The sequence below is a fragment of the Drosophila novamexicana genome, unplaced genomic scaffold (genome assembly GCF_003285875.2).
Source record: "Drosophila novamexicana strain 15010-1031.04,08,12 unplaced genomic scaffold, DnovRS2.1 tig00000462-arrow-pilon, whole genome shotgun sequence".
In the NCBI taxonomy this organism is placed as follows: Eukaryota; Metazoa; Arthropoda; class Insecta; order Diptera; family Drosophilidae; genus Drosophila; species Drosophila novamexicana.
The window spans coordinates 1770511-1784271 of record NW_020824806.1 but is presented as its reverse complement, the minus strand read 5'-3'; the positions used below and the strand labels follow the sequence as shown (position 1 = coordinate 1784271).

The 13761-nt window shown below is 45.2% G+C and overlaps 4 protein-coding genes across 5 annotated transcripts; 3 read left to right on the top strand and 1 right to left on the bottom strand.

The window, feature by feature from the left end:
• The first annotated feature begins 2736 nt into the window (after positions 1 to 2736).
• LOC115760807 (sulfotransferase 1 family member D1) lies at positions 2737 to 4284 on the top strand. 2 transcript variants are annotated; one of them, XM_030702321.1, is made up of 3 exons: positions 2737 to 3152; positions 3216 to 3746; positions 3802 to 4284. In XM_030702321.1, the coding sequence occupies exons 1-3, from the start codon at positions 2818 to 2820 to the stop codon at positions 3986 to 3988; spliced, it is 1053 nt and encodes a 350-aa protein (XP_030558181.1). In that variant the 5' UTR covers positions 2737 to 2817; the 3' UTR covers positions 3989 to 4284. The 2 variants fall into 2 exon arrangements, with proteins under 2 accessions (XP_030558181.1, XP_030558182.1); XM_030702322.1 differs by having other exon boundaries at positions 3817 to 4283.
• Positions 4285 to 4844: 560 nt separating this feature from the next.
• LOC115760922 (estrogen sulfotransferase-like) lies at positions 4845 to 6108 on the top strand. The gene is made up of 4 exons (XM_030702497.1): positions 4845 to 5113; positions 5165 to 5622; positions 5680 to 5752; positions 5818 to 6108. The coding sequence occupies exons 1-4, from the start codon at positions 4845 to 4847 to the stop codon at positions 5960 to 5962; spliced, it is 945 nt and encodes a 314-aa protein (XP_030558357.1). The 3' UTR covers positions 5963 to 6108.
• A 355-nt stretch (positions 6109 to 6463) lies between these two features.
• LOC115761063 (5-formyltetrahydrofolate cyclo-ligase) lies at positions 6464 to 7563 on the top strand. The gene is made up of 3 exons (XM_030702681.1): positions 6464 to 6897; positions 6960 to 7215; positions 7270 to 7563. The coding sequence occupies exons 1-3, from the start codon at positions 6781 to 6783 to the stop codon at positions 7503 to 7505; spliced, it is 609 nt and encodes a 202-aa protein (XP_030558541.1). The 5' UTR covers positions 6464 to 6780; the 3' UTR covers positions 7506 to 7563.
• LOC115761061 (protein virilizer) lies at positions 7561 to 13558 on the bottom strand. Its single transcript, XM_030702679.1, has 6 exons — positions 13459 to 13558; positions 12684 to 13387; positions 11005 to 12626; positions 8967 to 10944; positions 7820 to 8905; positions 7561 to 7754 (listed from the first exon to the last, which is right to left on the bottom strand). The coding sequence occupies exons 1-6, from the start codon at positions 13522 to 13524 to the stop codon at positions 7571 to 7573; spliced, it is 5640 nt and encodes a 1879-aa protein (XP_030558539.1). The 5' UTR covers positions 13525 to 13558; the 3' UTR covers positions 7561 to 7570.
• Positions 13559 to 13761: the final 203 nt, after the last annotated feature.

The window sequence follows — 13761 nt, the reverse complement described above, 5'->3', positions numbered from 1 at the left end:
AAAGATAACAAAGATAAACAAAAAAAAAATTATTGGGCTGGACTCAAAATTTAATATTTAAGTAACATCACAAAAAAAGAAAGCAAAATTTGTGTGTATATGTATATCTGTGTGCCCTATTCAATGTATGTGCGTGTGTGTTAAAACATTTATATATATAAGTATATAAATAAATACAAATCTACATGCAAATACAAGAAAAATAGCAAACATAGACGCATATTGTCCAACGAACAATATGGCGCGCGCTCTAGGGTACCTAAAACGGTATAACAGCATAACCAACAAAATGGCGTCGCGGCCATTGCACAAACACACACATACTAGTAGATAAGTCGTGCGTGTTGCCCTCTCCCACCTTCAGTCACCAGCAGCCCCTCACACACGAAGACAATCTCTGTTTAATACAAGTGTCCAACTACTTTTAAATTAAGATAAATTGCAAGGCCATATCTAGATGACTGTGTGTGTGTGTGTGTGTGTTTGTATGTGTATTAGGTCTTGGGATGGATAAGCTGAGACAGCAAATGATGTGCATAGCAAACGAACTTTTGCTGAAATTACATCAATATCTATTTCTACTAATGTACAACAACTAAATTGATTAGCAAAAATACAAAAAACAACAACAATTCGAATCCACATATGTAACGTGCGAAATTCTATGGGGCCCCTTACTATCTACCTTCTATCTAATATCTAATATTTACTATGTTTACTTTTGATGCATAAGCAACAAACAAAATGCAAACAAAGTATGATTAAGTGAATCCTTTTTGAAATCTTTTTTATCTAATTGACTGAACAAATTACATATTATATATAAAAAGTAAATTAATACAAATCGATTTAATGTTCTTGTTAAAAAAAAAAAAAATAACAAAAAAATCAAAAAAACAGAATATTATATATACACATATACATATATAGATATATATACATATATTTGTTTGCATACCTATGAATCAAAGCAAAGGCAAATTAATAAGTATGAAATATATATATGTATACAATTTATACAAATTTTTCGAACATATAAGCATATTCAAAAAATATATTTATATATTATTATATATGTATGTATGTATGCGCGTGCGTATGCGTGTGTGTGTGTGTGTGTGTGTGTGTGTGTGCCACACAACATCAACATCATTCAAACACACTGTTATTTGTATCTGTTATTAGACATATATCTAACGATTACATTTTTGATACAGTTTATACACACACAAGTAAACCCCATGAACTCCAGGATTCTGGCTTGAATTGAGAGCCCCATCTATCTGTCGAACTTGTACACACCCCTACATATATACACACACACACACGTGCGCACACCTTTCAACTGAACGCAAATACATACGAATACATATATGCATATATTTATTGTTGTTAATATGTGTGTGTGTATGTTTAAAATGTATGTGTATGTATTAAGGACACGCACACATCTTAAGTATTTACAATTTCAAAGCAAAAAAAAAAAAAAAAAAGAAAGAATTATTTTTTAAATACGAGCTCTTTAAACAAATGCGTAAAAATTTGTAATACTAAATTCTTAGATACTGTTTGTTTCTTGAACAACACGCTAAATCTTTATACAACTACATACTGACATATATTTGTTACTACGTCTGTTTGCTCCTTGCAGGTTAAGGATTATAAATGTTAAGATTTAGTCAAATTTATTGTAAAAACAAAGAACAACAAAACAAAACGCGAATAAAAAACGCAAATACATAATACAAAACCTTTGCATACCTTTCAAATTTGAAAACAAACCAAACTCAAAGAGAGAGATGTGAGAAAATTGAATTTACATTTAGGCCAAGGTCACAAATTAGAATAATTCCAAATTCTAGCCAAATGTTATACACATTTTAAAACGCGTACGGTGGGTATGCAAATCTCTGCTCTCTGCTGTGGAATAAAGCGAATATTTGTTGTAGTTCAATTGGCTTTACATTTGCGTCAAGCTTTGTGCCTGCGATCTGCATTTAAACAACCTGCTTACGGCCAGACGATTTGATTCTTTTGGGCCAAATGGCTGCCCAAAGTTGTACGCATAATTTCACCTTCGTGAACACAGGGTAAACAAACAAACCAAAAAATGTTGACAATGAGTCGTTAGCACCAACAACTTTCTTTTACGGCTGGCTTCAATAAGAGCATGCCCAGCCACAAAGGCCGTCCGTAAAGAAAGTCTTACAGCACCCGATCATTAAATGCGTTTTCGAAATATCAAACCGAAGATGAGACAAAACGAGTCTGTTTAACAAGTTTCTGGTGCCGTTGCGAGCATTATATAATACAGCGACATATATTGTTATGTATATGGAGATGAGGCAAACTGTGGATCACTTTACATTCATCGTTATTCACGTGTTTTTATGTTCGATTCAACTCAACCTGAAGCAAATATTACAATTTGCTGCTGGATTTAAGCCAGTGACCTGCCGCTGGTTTGTTCAACTTTCAGATAACCAAGCCGCGATCCTGAACCCTTTTATTCGCTTCTTTGATATTTTTACTTTAAGAGTAAACAAGTCGAACGAGCCCATGATGCATTTACCTTCGAGCTTTCCATATTTGATAAGTTATTAATCACGATCACTTCACTTCACTTCCCTTGAATTCACGCGCTCATCTCTGGAGCTGAGCGTAGGGCGAAAAATTCTGCCTCTGATTTCTCGCTGACTGTGTAGCAGCGTTTAATGCGGCGCCAACTGTAGAGCCGTACGGTTGACTTCGATCCATCATAGCGATCAAAATACAAGCATAGCTTGAGCTTCTGTCAGCTAACCCAAAAAAAGAAATATGCCCGAATCGAGTTTCTTTGCGAGAAGCGTGCCCTTCGAGCAAATCGATAAGCTGGCCATCAGCGGCGGTTACTCTTCGATCTATGCCACTCGAGAGCCAGGCGTGCCCGTGGTGGGCAGCTGGGAGCAGCGTTTCTGCCGTTTGGCCGACACATTCCAGCCCGTGCTGGACCGCGTGCATGACTTCGAGGTGCGCGAGGACGATGTGTGGATTGTAACGCTGCCAAAGTGCGGCACCACCTGGATGCAGGAGCTGACTTGGCTGGTGCTCAATCGGTGCGACTTTGAGACGGCCAAGAGCGTGGACTTGACCATACGTTCCCCATTTTTGGAGTAAGCCCAAGCGTTGAGGTAGCCATATTCACATTATATTAAGCTGTGTCTCGGTATACATAGATTCAACGGAGTTGTGCCGAACGTGCCGCATGACACAATCGAGGCGGCCAACGCCTTGAGCTCGCCACGCCTGATCAAATCCCATTTGCCCGCATGGCTGCTGCCCCGCCAAATATGGACCAAGAAGCCGAAGATCATCTATGTGTATCGCAATCCCAAGGATGCGGCCATTTCATATTTTCATCATTGGCGCGGCATGGTCGGCTACCAAGGCACAAAGGATGATTTCATGCATTCGTTCATCGATGGCTATGTGAACTTTACGCCCTGTTGGCCACATATTCTCGACTTCTGGCAGCTACGCCACGAGCCGCACATCTACTTCACCAGCTACGAGCGCATGAAGACTCAGCTCGGCCAGGTTATTGAAGATGTGGCGCGTTTCCTGCAGCGTCCCGTCAGCGTTGACCAGGTGCAACAAATGAAGAAGCATCTCTCCTTTGAGAGCATGCGCGACAATCCCGCCTGCAATCATGCCAAGGAGTTCGAGAGTATGAAGGCAGCCGCCGGCCGCGAAGTGGAGGAGTTCAGGTAAGCCACACTTGCATTTGGATGCCCAGGAGATAACTGCTGTACGTCTAAAAAGTGTTGCTCCACATAGGTTTGTGCGACGCGGCGTCGTGGGCAGCCACAAGGACGAAATGACGGCGGACGTGATACGCGAATTTGATCTTTGGTCCGACGTCAATCTCAGGGACTACAAATTACACATGGATGATTTTGCAACTTACAGCAAGTACAATGAACAGGCAATTACCAAGACACTGTTGTAAGCGCGCGTCGATTAATCACATTGAATAGATTGTAAGCTAATGTGATATATGCATACAAGCATCAGTATGCTTATACTACAGCTATATGTATTTGTTAATAATAAATGGTTGGGTACTTTACAAGCACATAAGTGTGCTTAAGCACAAACAACTGCAACTATTAACGAGAAAACGCGAGAAGCTGCCATTTTACAATCAGCTTGCACTTCACATATGAATACAGTGAAATCTGCCTTGGTTGAACAGTGACAAATGATAAGCTACAGATAAACTACATTATGAATGTTTAAATTAATTGGATTTTTAAACCCAATTCTATTTTGTAATCAGCTTTATATTAAATTTTCTTCTCATATTTACGCATGCATATTCATCTATAATGCTATCAATTGAGTGCAAATTCGCAATCAAACTGATAATAAATCACGTTATTTTTAAAAGAGCAAGCTATTGCACGTATTCCCAAACAGAGTTATCTGCAATTCTTTTGGTGAAAATATATATATATACAATCAGTATTAGTAGAATAATCAAACTAGGTATTACCATCTAACAGTGTGAGCACAAAAGTGAACTGAAAATCCATAAGATTCTGTACATGAGTATAGAAATGTTATAGATAAATGTAATAGGTATCCCCCATTCGAGCATACTCGACAATCACATTCTTTTTACTATCATATTTGCGCGCAGAGAGCTTAACATTAATTTTGATTACAGCTGAGCAATTTCTGCCACAAAGAGCTGGTTTTACAAAATATTAAGAGCAAAGAAATCTCTTCTTTTTGTTTCGTTATGCGTGGTCTCTAGTATATCAACGACATATAACCAGATATTGCGTTAGTAAAGCTTAGAAATGCAGTACGAGCGGATCACCCCAAAGAGCTATCCGGTCAATCTAATTGACAAAAACTGGGCCGAGCGGAAACTTTACTTTCGCAGTCCGGCTAAATCATTTCCAGAAATGATTCACAACATGGAGGTATTGGAGGATGATGTTTGGGTGATTACGAATCCCAAAAGCGGCACCACTTGGATGCAGGAACTACTTTGGCTATTGCTAAATGACTGCAATTTCGAAGCGGCACTGTCCAAGCACTTGGAACTACGCTCCCCCTTTCTAGAGTACGTATGTAGATCATAACGAGGCAATCTATATATAATGCCTGGCCTTAGATATGATTTTGTAATGCACACCGATGAGCAAAGAGCTCTGAAGCCCGTACAAGAGTTGCCGTCGCCACGCCTAATCAAATCCCATCTGCCGCTCGCCTTGTTGCCCGTTCAGCTCTGGCAGAAAAAGGCGAAAGTGGTTTATGTCTTTCGAAATCCCAAGGACGCCTGGGTTTCAGCTTATTATCACGGAGTTACCATTGGCTACAACTATGGCCTCACGTTGGAGCAATTTTTCAACGGCTGTCTAGATGGCGAGAATATCAAACTGGAATCCATCGAACATGCAGCTGAGTTCTATCAACTGCGCAACGAGCCTTGGGTATACTACACCAGCTTCGAGCGCATGAAACTCGATCTGCGAGCTGTTATTGAGGACCTCTGCAAATTTCTGGGCAAGACTGTAACGGAGCAGCAAATGGAACGCCTACTTAAGCATTTGTCGTTCGAAGAAATGAAAAGTAAGTCACCAACTGAAGGGGAATCGGAACGTTTCTGTAGTCCTTTTATTTTCTTAGAAAATCCAACCACAAATCACAACTGGGAACTTGCTGATGTCAAACATGAAAACGCCCTTAAAACTATTTACAAGTAGGTCAACATGTGAAATAAATGCTTAACATAGTTTATTTATATTTATATCATTTATCTTCTAGCTTTGTACGCAGCGGCAAGGTGAATGGCTATAAGGACGAGCTGACAACCGAACAAATCGAGAGAGCTGATCGTCTGATAGAACAACGACTACAAAACAACAAAGTTACACTAGAAGAACTATTGTTGCTGGATCACCTACGATAAGATAATTTACCCAGATTCACAAATTGTTTACTGAACTAACGCCTCACAAAAATATTACGGTTCTCTGTCAACAACAACAACTGGATGTGTATCTTCATATATAACACGTAGAGAAAGACTAAGGATATTTGAACCCTCCCTTAAAAATTATTCTGTTTTAGGTTTTTTTTATTATTAATAATATATCTCAAATATTCGAATATTTTCTACGAATGTCTTCTTTAATTTTGCAAAAAGCTTTGTACCTAGCTTCTTATATCTTTATAGCTCAGAAAATAAGAAATATATTTCAAATCGATATTTTCGATTAAAATGTTAATAAATCGAAACAGAGATGCGCGCTGTTTTCAAATTTTGGCGCAATTTCATCTTCACAAAACCTCAAATATGACGGGAATCAAGCTGAATTGGCAGCACTGGCTGCAACAGCTGCTGTCATTTTTAGTGCTAAATTTAAGGCGACGAGCGCTGTCAGCAAGTGTGTACCAGCCTTTAAGCGACTACAGTAAATACACATACAAAGCAACCATTTGAGAAAGATTGCTTGCAATTTTCTAAGAAACATCAATTTTACACAAATGCGCAGCCTAATTTAACGTTTGTCTAGCGCTATCTGCTAACATTGTTAAATAATACTATATACATTTATATACATAAGAGCCGACCTGACGATTGTTTACGAATTGGGAGAGAGCATGAAGAGCTGATAACGCTCACATTTACTGATAAGCGGATAATCGACAGACAGAGAGCCATTGAGGCTGCAGACGACAGTAAACAGAAAACAGTTATTACCGGTTAGGACAAGTGTGCGCATCATGGCAGCTACCATCCAGAACGGCCTGAAAGTCGCGCTGAGGAAACACATGAAGGAGATCCTCAGCTGCCTAACGCCCGAGGTCATAGCGAAGCAGTCGCAGGTTGTGACCTCAAGGGTCGGTATATACAAAATCACCTCAAGATCTAAGTAAACAACATATATGTCTATTCTTGACAGGTGTTGCAGAATGAGGCATTTCGTCAGGCGCAGCGCGTTAGCATCTATTTGAGCACCAGCGACGAGCTGGACACCACGGCGATAATCCGTGAGATGTTCAGACTGGAAAAGATGGTATTTGTGCCCAGCTATCAGGGTACAAAGATGAAAATGGTGCGTTTGAGGGATATGCAGGAATACGAGGGTTTGCCCCTGACCAAATGGAACATTAAACAGCCGGATTTCAAGGAAAACCGCGAGGATGCCATGACAAATGGTAGGCAATAAATATATATGCTATAGTTATAGAGAAACTTACCCAATCTTGCAGGCCATGGCATTGATCTCTTCATTGTGCCGGGTGTGGCGTTCACGCGTAGAGGTGATCGCCTGGGCCACGGCATGGGCTACTACGATAAATATTTAAAGCAGCACGCGGATAAGTATCCACACAAGAAGACGACCATTATGGCGCTGGCCCTTAACGAACAGATCGTTAGTAACGAGGAGCTGCCCGTGGAGGAGCACGATGTGCGCTTAAATTGTGTTGTTACAGAGAAATCTTAAATTTAATCACGTTACGTACAAATTGTATAAATCGAATATACACAAAAACATTTGCGGCGCTGATTTTAACGCAAATAGGGTGGTCTTGAGCGCAAGCCACGCCCACGAGATCGTCCACTGTAATGTGGCGATGTATAGTGGGCGTCGCCCCCGCCGCTAAAATGCGTCTCAGCATTGCCGGAGCGATACGGCGGGCCTGTCGACTCCGACCAGCTGGAGGGTGAGCCAATGCGCAACAGTTTCTTTTGTCTGGAAACGAAAAACACAAATAATTAGTTAAGGATACGACGTCTAGTAGATCTTAAAGTGTTTACCTGTACGCAGCTGCCGCGGAGATGCGTGAGCCGCGATTGCGACCCACACGCGAGCCGCGCAGCATTGAGGGTATTTTATTGTAACCCGTTGGCCCCGTGGGCTGTGCGCCGCACGTCTCCAGCGCCAGAAAATCGTCGACATGCAACGATGGCGGCCGCGAAGTGTTTGGCGGCCTCGATCGGAATAGATCGCCGCGCGAGGGTGGCGGTCTGGCAAAGCCTCGGCCACGCACTGCGCTCACAAACATTTTCTTTTCGGGCCGCCCTGTGGCGGGCTCCACCTCGACACGTCGGGTACGGAAACAGGGTGCTGTTGGTGTCAGCTCGCGATTGGATTGCGGTGAGCCCGATAAATGCAGTACACGCTTGCAATCGCCCGTGAGATTCAGATCGGGATTCAGGCACACATTGGCCAAATCAGTCAAATCGCAGGCAATGCGCTCGTACAGCGGCTCATCCATATCCTCGATAACCTCAATGGGCAGAGGTTCCAACCAGTAACGCGCCGTTAGCTGCACATTATCAGCCGTCGCACAGAAACGTGTAAATATGGGACGTGCCTCGTACTGAGTGACAATGCCCTCCGCTTGCGGCAGATATGGTTCCACGTTCAGTGCACCTGTGACGACGACATTGCTGCTGCTGCTGCCAGTGGCATTGGGATCGCTTTCGTTTGTAGTTTCCATTGGAACAGCCGCTGCTGCTGCGAGCGTATCCTGCTCCTGCTTAGCTGCCTGCAGTGCAATGAGCTGTTTCAGATCACACAGCGCCGCCTCATTGGCCACTGCTTTGTGCTTCTCCAGCACTTTGAGTATGCGCTGTAGCACTGGCGGTTTGTCTAGCTCCACATCCTGAAACTCAAGTAGCTGGACGAGCTCAGCGGGGCCCAGTTTAAGCGTGCGCTGTGGCATTGCAGACATTCCAGGCGGTGGCTCGATTTGTGTCAAGGATCGCAACAGCAAAATTAACGACTCAATGTTTGCATTATACTCGACTGTCTCGTTGTGAAGGATAACACGTTCCATCCACGCCTGGAACTCGCTAATCTTTTGCTTCAGTAGCTGCGCCAGGTGATAGAAGGTGAAGCTAGGAATAAAGGAAAATATGTTAGTTTTCTGCAATTTGTCAAGAAGCACTTGGTACCTACTCGTGCTCGGTGAGTATAACTAGATTGCGCACTGCCAGAATGGAAATGCCGTGTGTCACCTCCACGCTGGCCAAATTACTGAACACGGCATCGATGACGCGTGGGATTAGCTCCTTGGGCGGCAGTGCAGCAGACAAATTAAGCGCCGGCTGTGCTGTGGATTTGTGTGAAATCAAAGAAATGCCCGAGTCGAGGAAACTGTCCAGTATGCGATGCACCGCCTCCTGGCAATTGGATACCACCTCGTTGAATTCGTTTAGCGATAACAGCGATTGGAAAAGCTCCCAGAATTTGCCCGATAAAATGGACAGCATGGAGCTCTTGAGCGGGGCAAAGGCGCACAGACGCGTGGAGAAACGCAGCAGACGCTCCAAATTGGTGGTCGGCATGCAGTTGGAGCTCTGGTATTCATTGCACAGCAGTTCCATAATCGTCTTGGCTATCAGCAGCGTCATATTGGGCGCCAAGTCCGATAGCTGCATGCAGACGCGCTGCAGCAGCTCTGACAGCTGCGGGAAACTAGAAGGCGCTAACGCTTCCACCAACTTGGCAATTTGTCCGCTCTGCGGATGCAAGTGAGCGGACCACAGTTTCCGTTCGGTGATCAAACGCTGTTTGTGCTGCTGCTGCAATTGATCGCTCAACGGTTGTGGCATGGGCAACGGCAGCGGAAGCAGTTCCGCCAACAACTTGAGACCCGGTATAAAGTTGGCCGGTCCATCGATGTTTTTCAGCACCTCGCGGATCATTTGCGTCCACAGCGACTTATGCAGCGACTCCTCGTCCTGCTCGTGCGGCTGTGTATAGGCCAAAAGAGTCTGCACCACCTCTAGTTTGCACTGCTCCACCTCGGCGCCGGCCTGGCAGCGTGTTGGATAATAGTAGAGCAGAAAATATACCTTGACAAGATGATCAATGGAGGTCAGATCTTTGAAGGTGCCATCGCGGCACAGAATGGCATAGGAGAGCAGCTCGCGCAGTATTTGCAGCGTAGGCAACATAATCTGGCAGCAATGGACACCCTGAATGGTCATCAGGGCGGGCGCATGCATACCGGGCTGCTCAAAATACGTGCATAGCCGTTCCATTATCTGAATCATTAGCTGCACGCCGTCTGCTGCGTACAGCTGGAGAGCCACAAAGCGATGTTTCAGCTCCTCGGTGCCCACACGCTTGGATTGCTTGATGCCGGGTGGCGGTGTCGACTTGGTGGTGACCAAGAAACGCAGTATACGCAAGGCCATTATCAAATCACCCGGAAATGTGGTCAGATAGTCCAGGGATCGTCCAATTACCTCAACCAGGGGCATTATGTCATCGTAGATAAACACATTTATGGCCTCCAATGGCTTCATGTACACATACATCTCCTGTAGCACGGCCGACACAGAGGGCTCAAAGGTTTCATGGTTCTTGGCCAGCTCCAGTATGACTGCGCCATGCTCAATAAGATAGTCGAGCTGCTCGCAGTAGCGTACACAAGCGTCGACCATGTCCACCGCATAACTAAGAACTGGACTCTTGTATTTAGTGCCCGGCGAGCTCAGCTGTCGCTGGGATTGCAGCCGCTGTTCCTTTTTAATGAGGTCCATGAATATCTTCAGATTATTATTAAGTCCGAGCACCTCAATGGTATGCTGCCGACCAGCCGGATCGCAGGTCTGGGAGTATATCGAGTGCATGTGCGTGGCCAGTTTAATGGCATCGTACTCGGGCGCTGCTGCCGTAAAGACAATCGCATCCAGATGGTAGCGTGTCTGTACTTTGTAGGCCAGCTCAATACCCAAACGCGCCAAGCGGGGCAAAACGGGCCGAAGAATGGGCGCCAACTTCTGAAGTACTTTGACGGGTGTTGGCTCCGTTTGCACCGCAACATCAATAGCCACAGTTGCGCCGGGTGAAGTTTCAACTTTTGCCTCTACTTCCTTTTCCGAGGTGTCTGAAGTTTCCACAGGTTTATCTATCTGCTCTGTTTTAACTGTAGGAAACGCAAATTAATTGTAAATTTCTTGAAGCTTCAGTTAAATAAGACACCTACCTTCTTGCTCTGGCTCCTTGACTATTTCCGGCTTGGGCATCGTAGGCACTTCATCCAGACCCAACAGTATGGCGACAATAAGTTGCGTCGCTTCGAATGCATCGTCTACAAAGTAATCGATGCCCACGTGCGATTTGAGCAGAGCATGCATCAAATCCAGTGTGCACAAGAATGTGGTGGCCGGCAGTTCCTTTGAATTGCTTAGAATCAGCAGCAGGGACTCAGCCAGTGCGTGCTGCTTAAAGTAGGATTGCAGCGCATTGCCAAAGCTGCGCTGCGCATTTGGATCGGTGACCAATTCGAATTTCTTGGAGACGGGTAGAAAGCGGCGCGGCTGCTGAAAGCTTAGCTGGTTAGCCACCAAAGCATCCATGAGCATTTCAAATGCATATTCGATTTCTTGACAAATTTCCTGCGGCGGTCGTTCCATTTTGCGCACGAAGAGCTGATTGCAGCTGTTGCGAACACTCTCTAGAGCCTCATAGAGATGCAGCTTCTTGATGATGGCCTGCAGAGCGTATTTCGTGCGGGTTAGCTTGGCCGTTTTGATTGACTCCACAATCAGCTGATAGCCGTTGGTATTGCCAGCCAAAAAGTGTTTGATGCCGAGCTGTGTGTCCAGCATAGCGTAGACAGCCTTTAGAAGCAGCAGCTTGATAGACAACGCCATGTAAGGCTCCTTGTAGAGAGCAAAGACAGCTTCAAATGGATCAAAATTATGCTGCTGCAGCAGATGCCGGAATAGTTGCTCGTTGTTACACAGCAACTCAGCTATGCGTGCGCCCAGCTTTATGTGCCGTATTTTAAAGGCTGGCTGCGGTTGCATGCAGGCCGCCTGGAAGCTCAACGCTATTTGTAATATATTCGCTGCTTGACGCAGATGCGATTCGTCATTCTTGAAGAACTGCTGCAGCACAAAATTGCGCCGCTTGTAGTGCTGCGTTAGGTAGCCCAGCTGATTGTTTAGCTGCTCGCCCAGGTAGACGAACTGTTCGCGCTCGTCTACAGTGACGCCGCCGTGCTCCTCGTTGAAGGCGCTCACATTGTCCCAACGGATCTGCAGCGATAGCTTCTTGAAGAGTAGCCGAAGGGTATCGAGCTCTTTACTGAAATGCGCCTGCAAGTCACCGTCGAATTTCAGTAGTGGACGCTGCCATGGCTCGAAGGCGTCTATGGCCGGCGGAGCAGCAGCTGCAGCTGCCTCCAGTTCGCGTTCATATTCAGCCGCTGCAGCCGCGTCAACTCCGTCGTCTTCTTCTTCTAGATCATCACCAATGATCTCGTCATCACTTAAAATGGGCTCAAATTGCTCCTGTGGTGTATCTGAGCGCTCTCGCTCACGCTCCCGCTCCTCTTCTTCGCGCTCGCGTGGCAACGATTCCGCCGAGTGTCGATAACCGTGTGAACTCTGTAGTTTATAGTGCGAACGTGTATCGTCATCGTCGTAATCCATGAGGTCCGGGGAGCGCGGACGTGTGGGCGAGTCAATTGAAACTGGTGGTGTCCGCGGCCACTTGTGTTCGTCTGCATCCGAACGCGAGCGTTCCGAACGTTTGCGACGTGAGCGGTGGCTCGAATACTCTGGCGATCGCGACCAATCACGAGGTGCCTTGTCACGAGAACTGTACAGAGAAAGATTAGAGAATGAATAGAACAGTCTCACGTTATACTCTACTCACCAGCGCAGGTATTCCCTGTCGTTGCTCTCTGAGTGGGTGTGCGTGCGTAGCGGTAGCGGTGGTGGCGAATGATCTGTCGAGTGCGTGGAACGTCGCAAGCGACGCAATTCGCGTTGTTCCTCATCCGCATGCTGATGGTAATGATCGCGTGACATGCCATATTCCATGTCCTCGTGCTCGTAGTCGCTAACGCTGACGCTGGTCTTGTGGGCCGCTGAAACCAGCAGCTCGCTTTGCATTGGCTCTGACCAGTCGTCTTTGAGCACTTCATCCGGTAGCAGCACATTATGGGCCTCTCCGCTAAGATTGCACATCTCGGGTCCGGTCATAGCCGGCTCACAGGGCAACGTTGGGCTGGCAATGGGCTCCGTTACCGAGTTGGTTAGTATGCCATAGACAGCTAGCGTAATGGCACTGTACCAGCCCCGCAGCACGAGACCATCCGTTGGTATCTTCTCCTGCGAGCAGTCGAGATGTATGCAATCGTTCTGATTGTAACGGAGCAGTCCCAAATTCTCAAACGCCGAAGCGCCCGGCATGCCCAGATCATTAACAAAGAACTCCAGGTCAAATTTTGAAGGATTCGTGGCACCAAGACGAACGCCGCCTGGAAAATCCGCTTGCACTCGGGCGCCCAGTGGAATAATGCGCACTTGTGTTATGAAAACAGGCTTCGGGAACTGAACCAGGTCCAAATTAATATCCTTTGGCAATTTGAAAACGTTTTTAATGCACACACACATGTTGATACTGAAAAAACACAAATTGAACTTACGGTAACTTCCTCGTGTGAGAAAGTGTCGAAGAAGAGCAGCTCGGCTCCATCATCGGCATCGGCCATTTTGGCTTGCAATTATGACCCGTTTATATGTTATAATATTAATTTGTATACTTAAATAAAGTAAATTTATATTAAACAAATAAACAAGCGTCCGTCGGCAAAATTATGTTGAGAACTTATAAAGTGTGACCGTAGCACCGATATGTTAAAATTACCGAAATGGCGTTGCCACCCTGTTAAATAGTATGCTGCTTAGGTATGAGCAGAACCATACAATCTGCATTTTGGTGAATACAG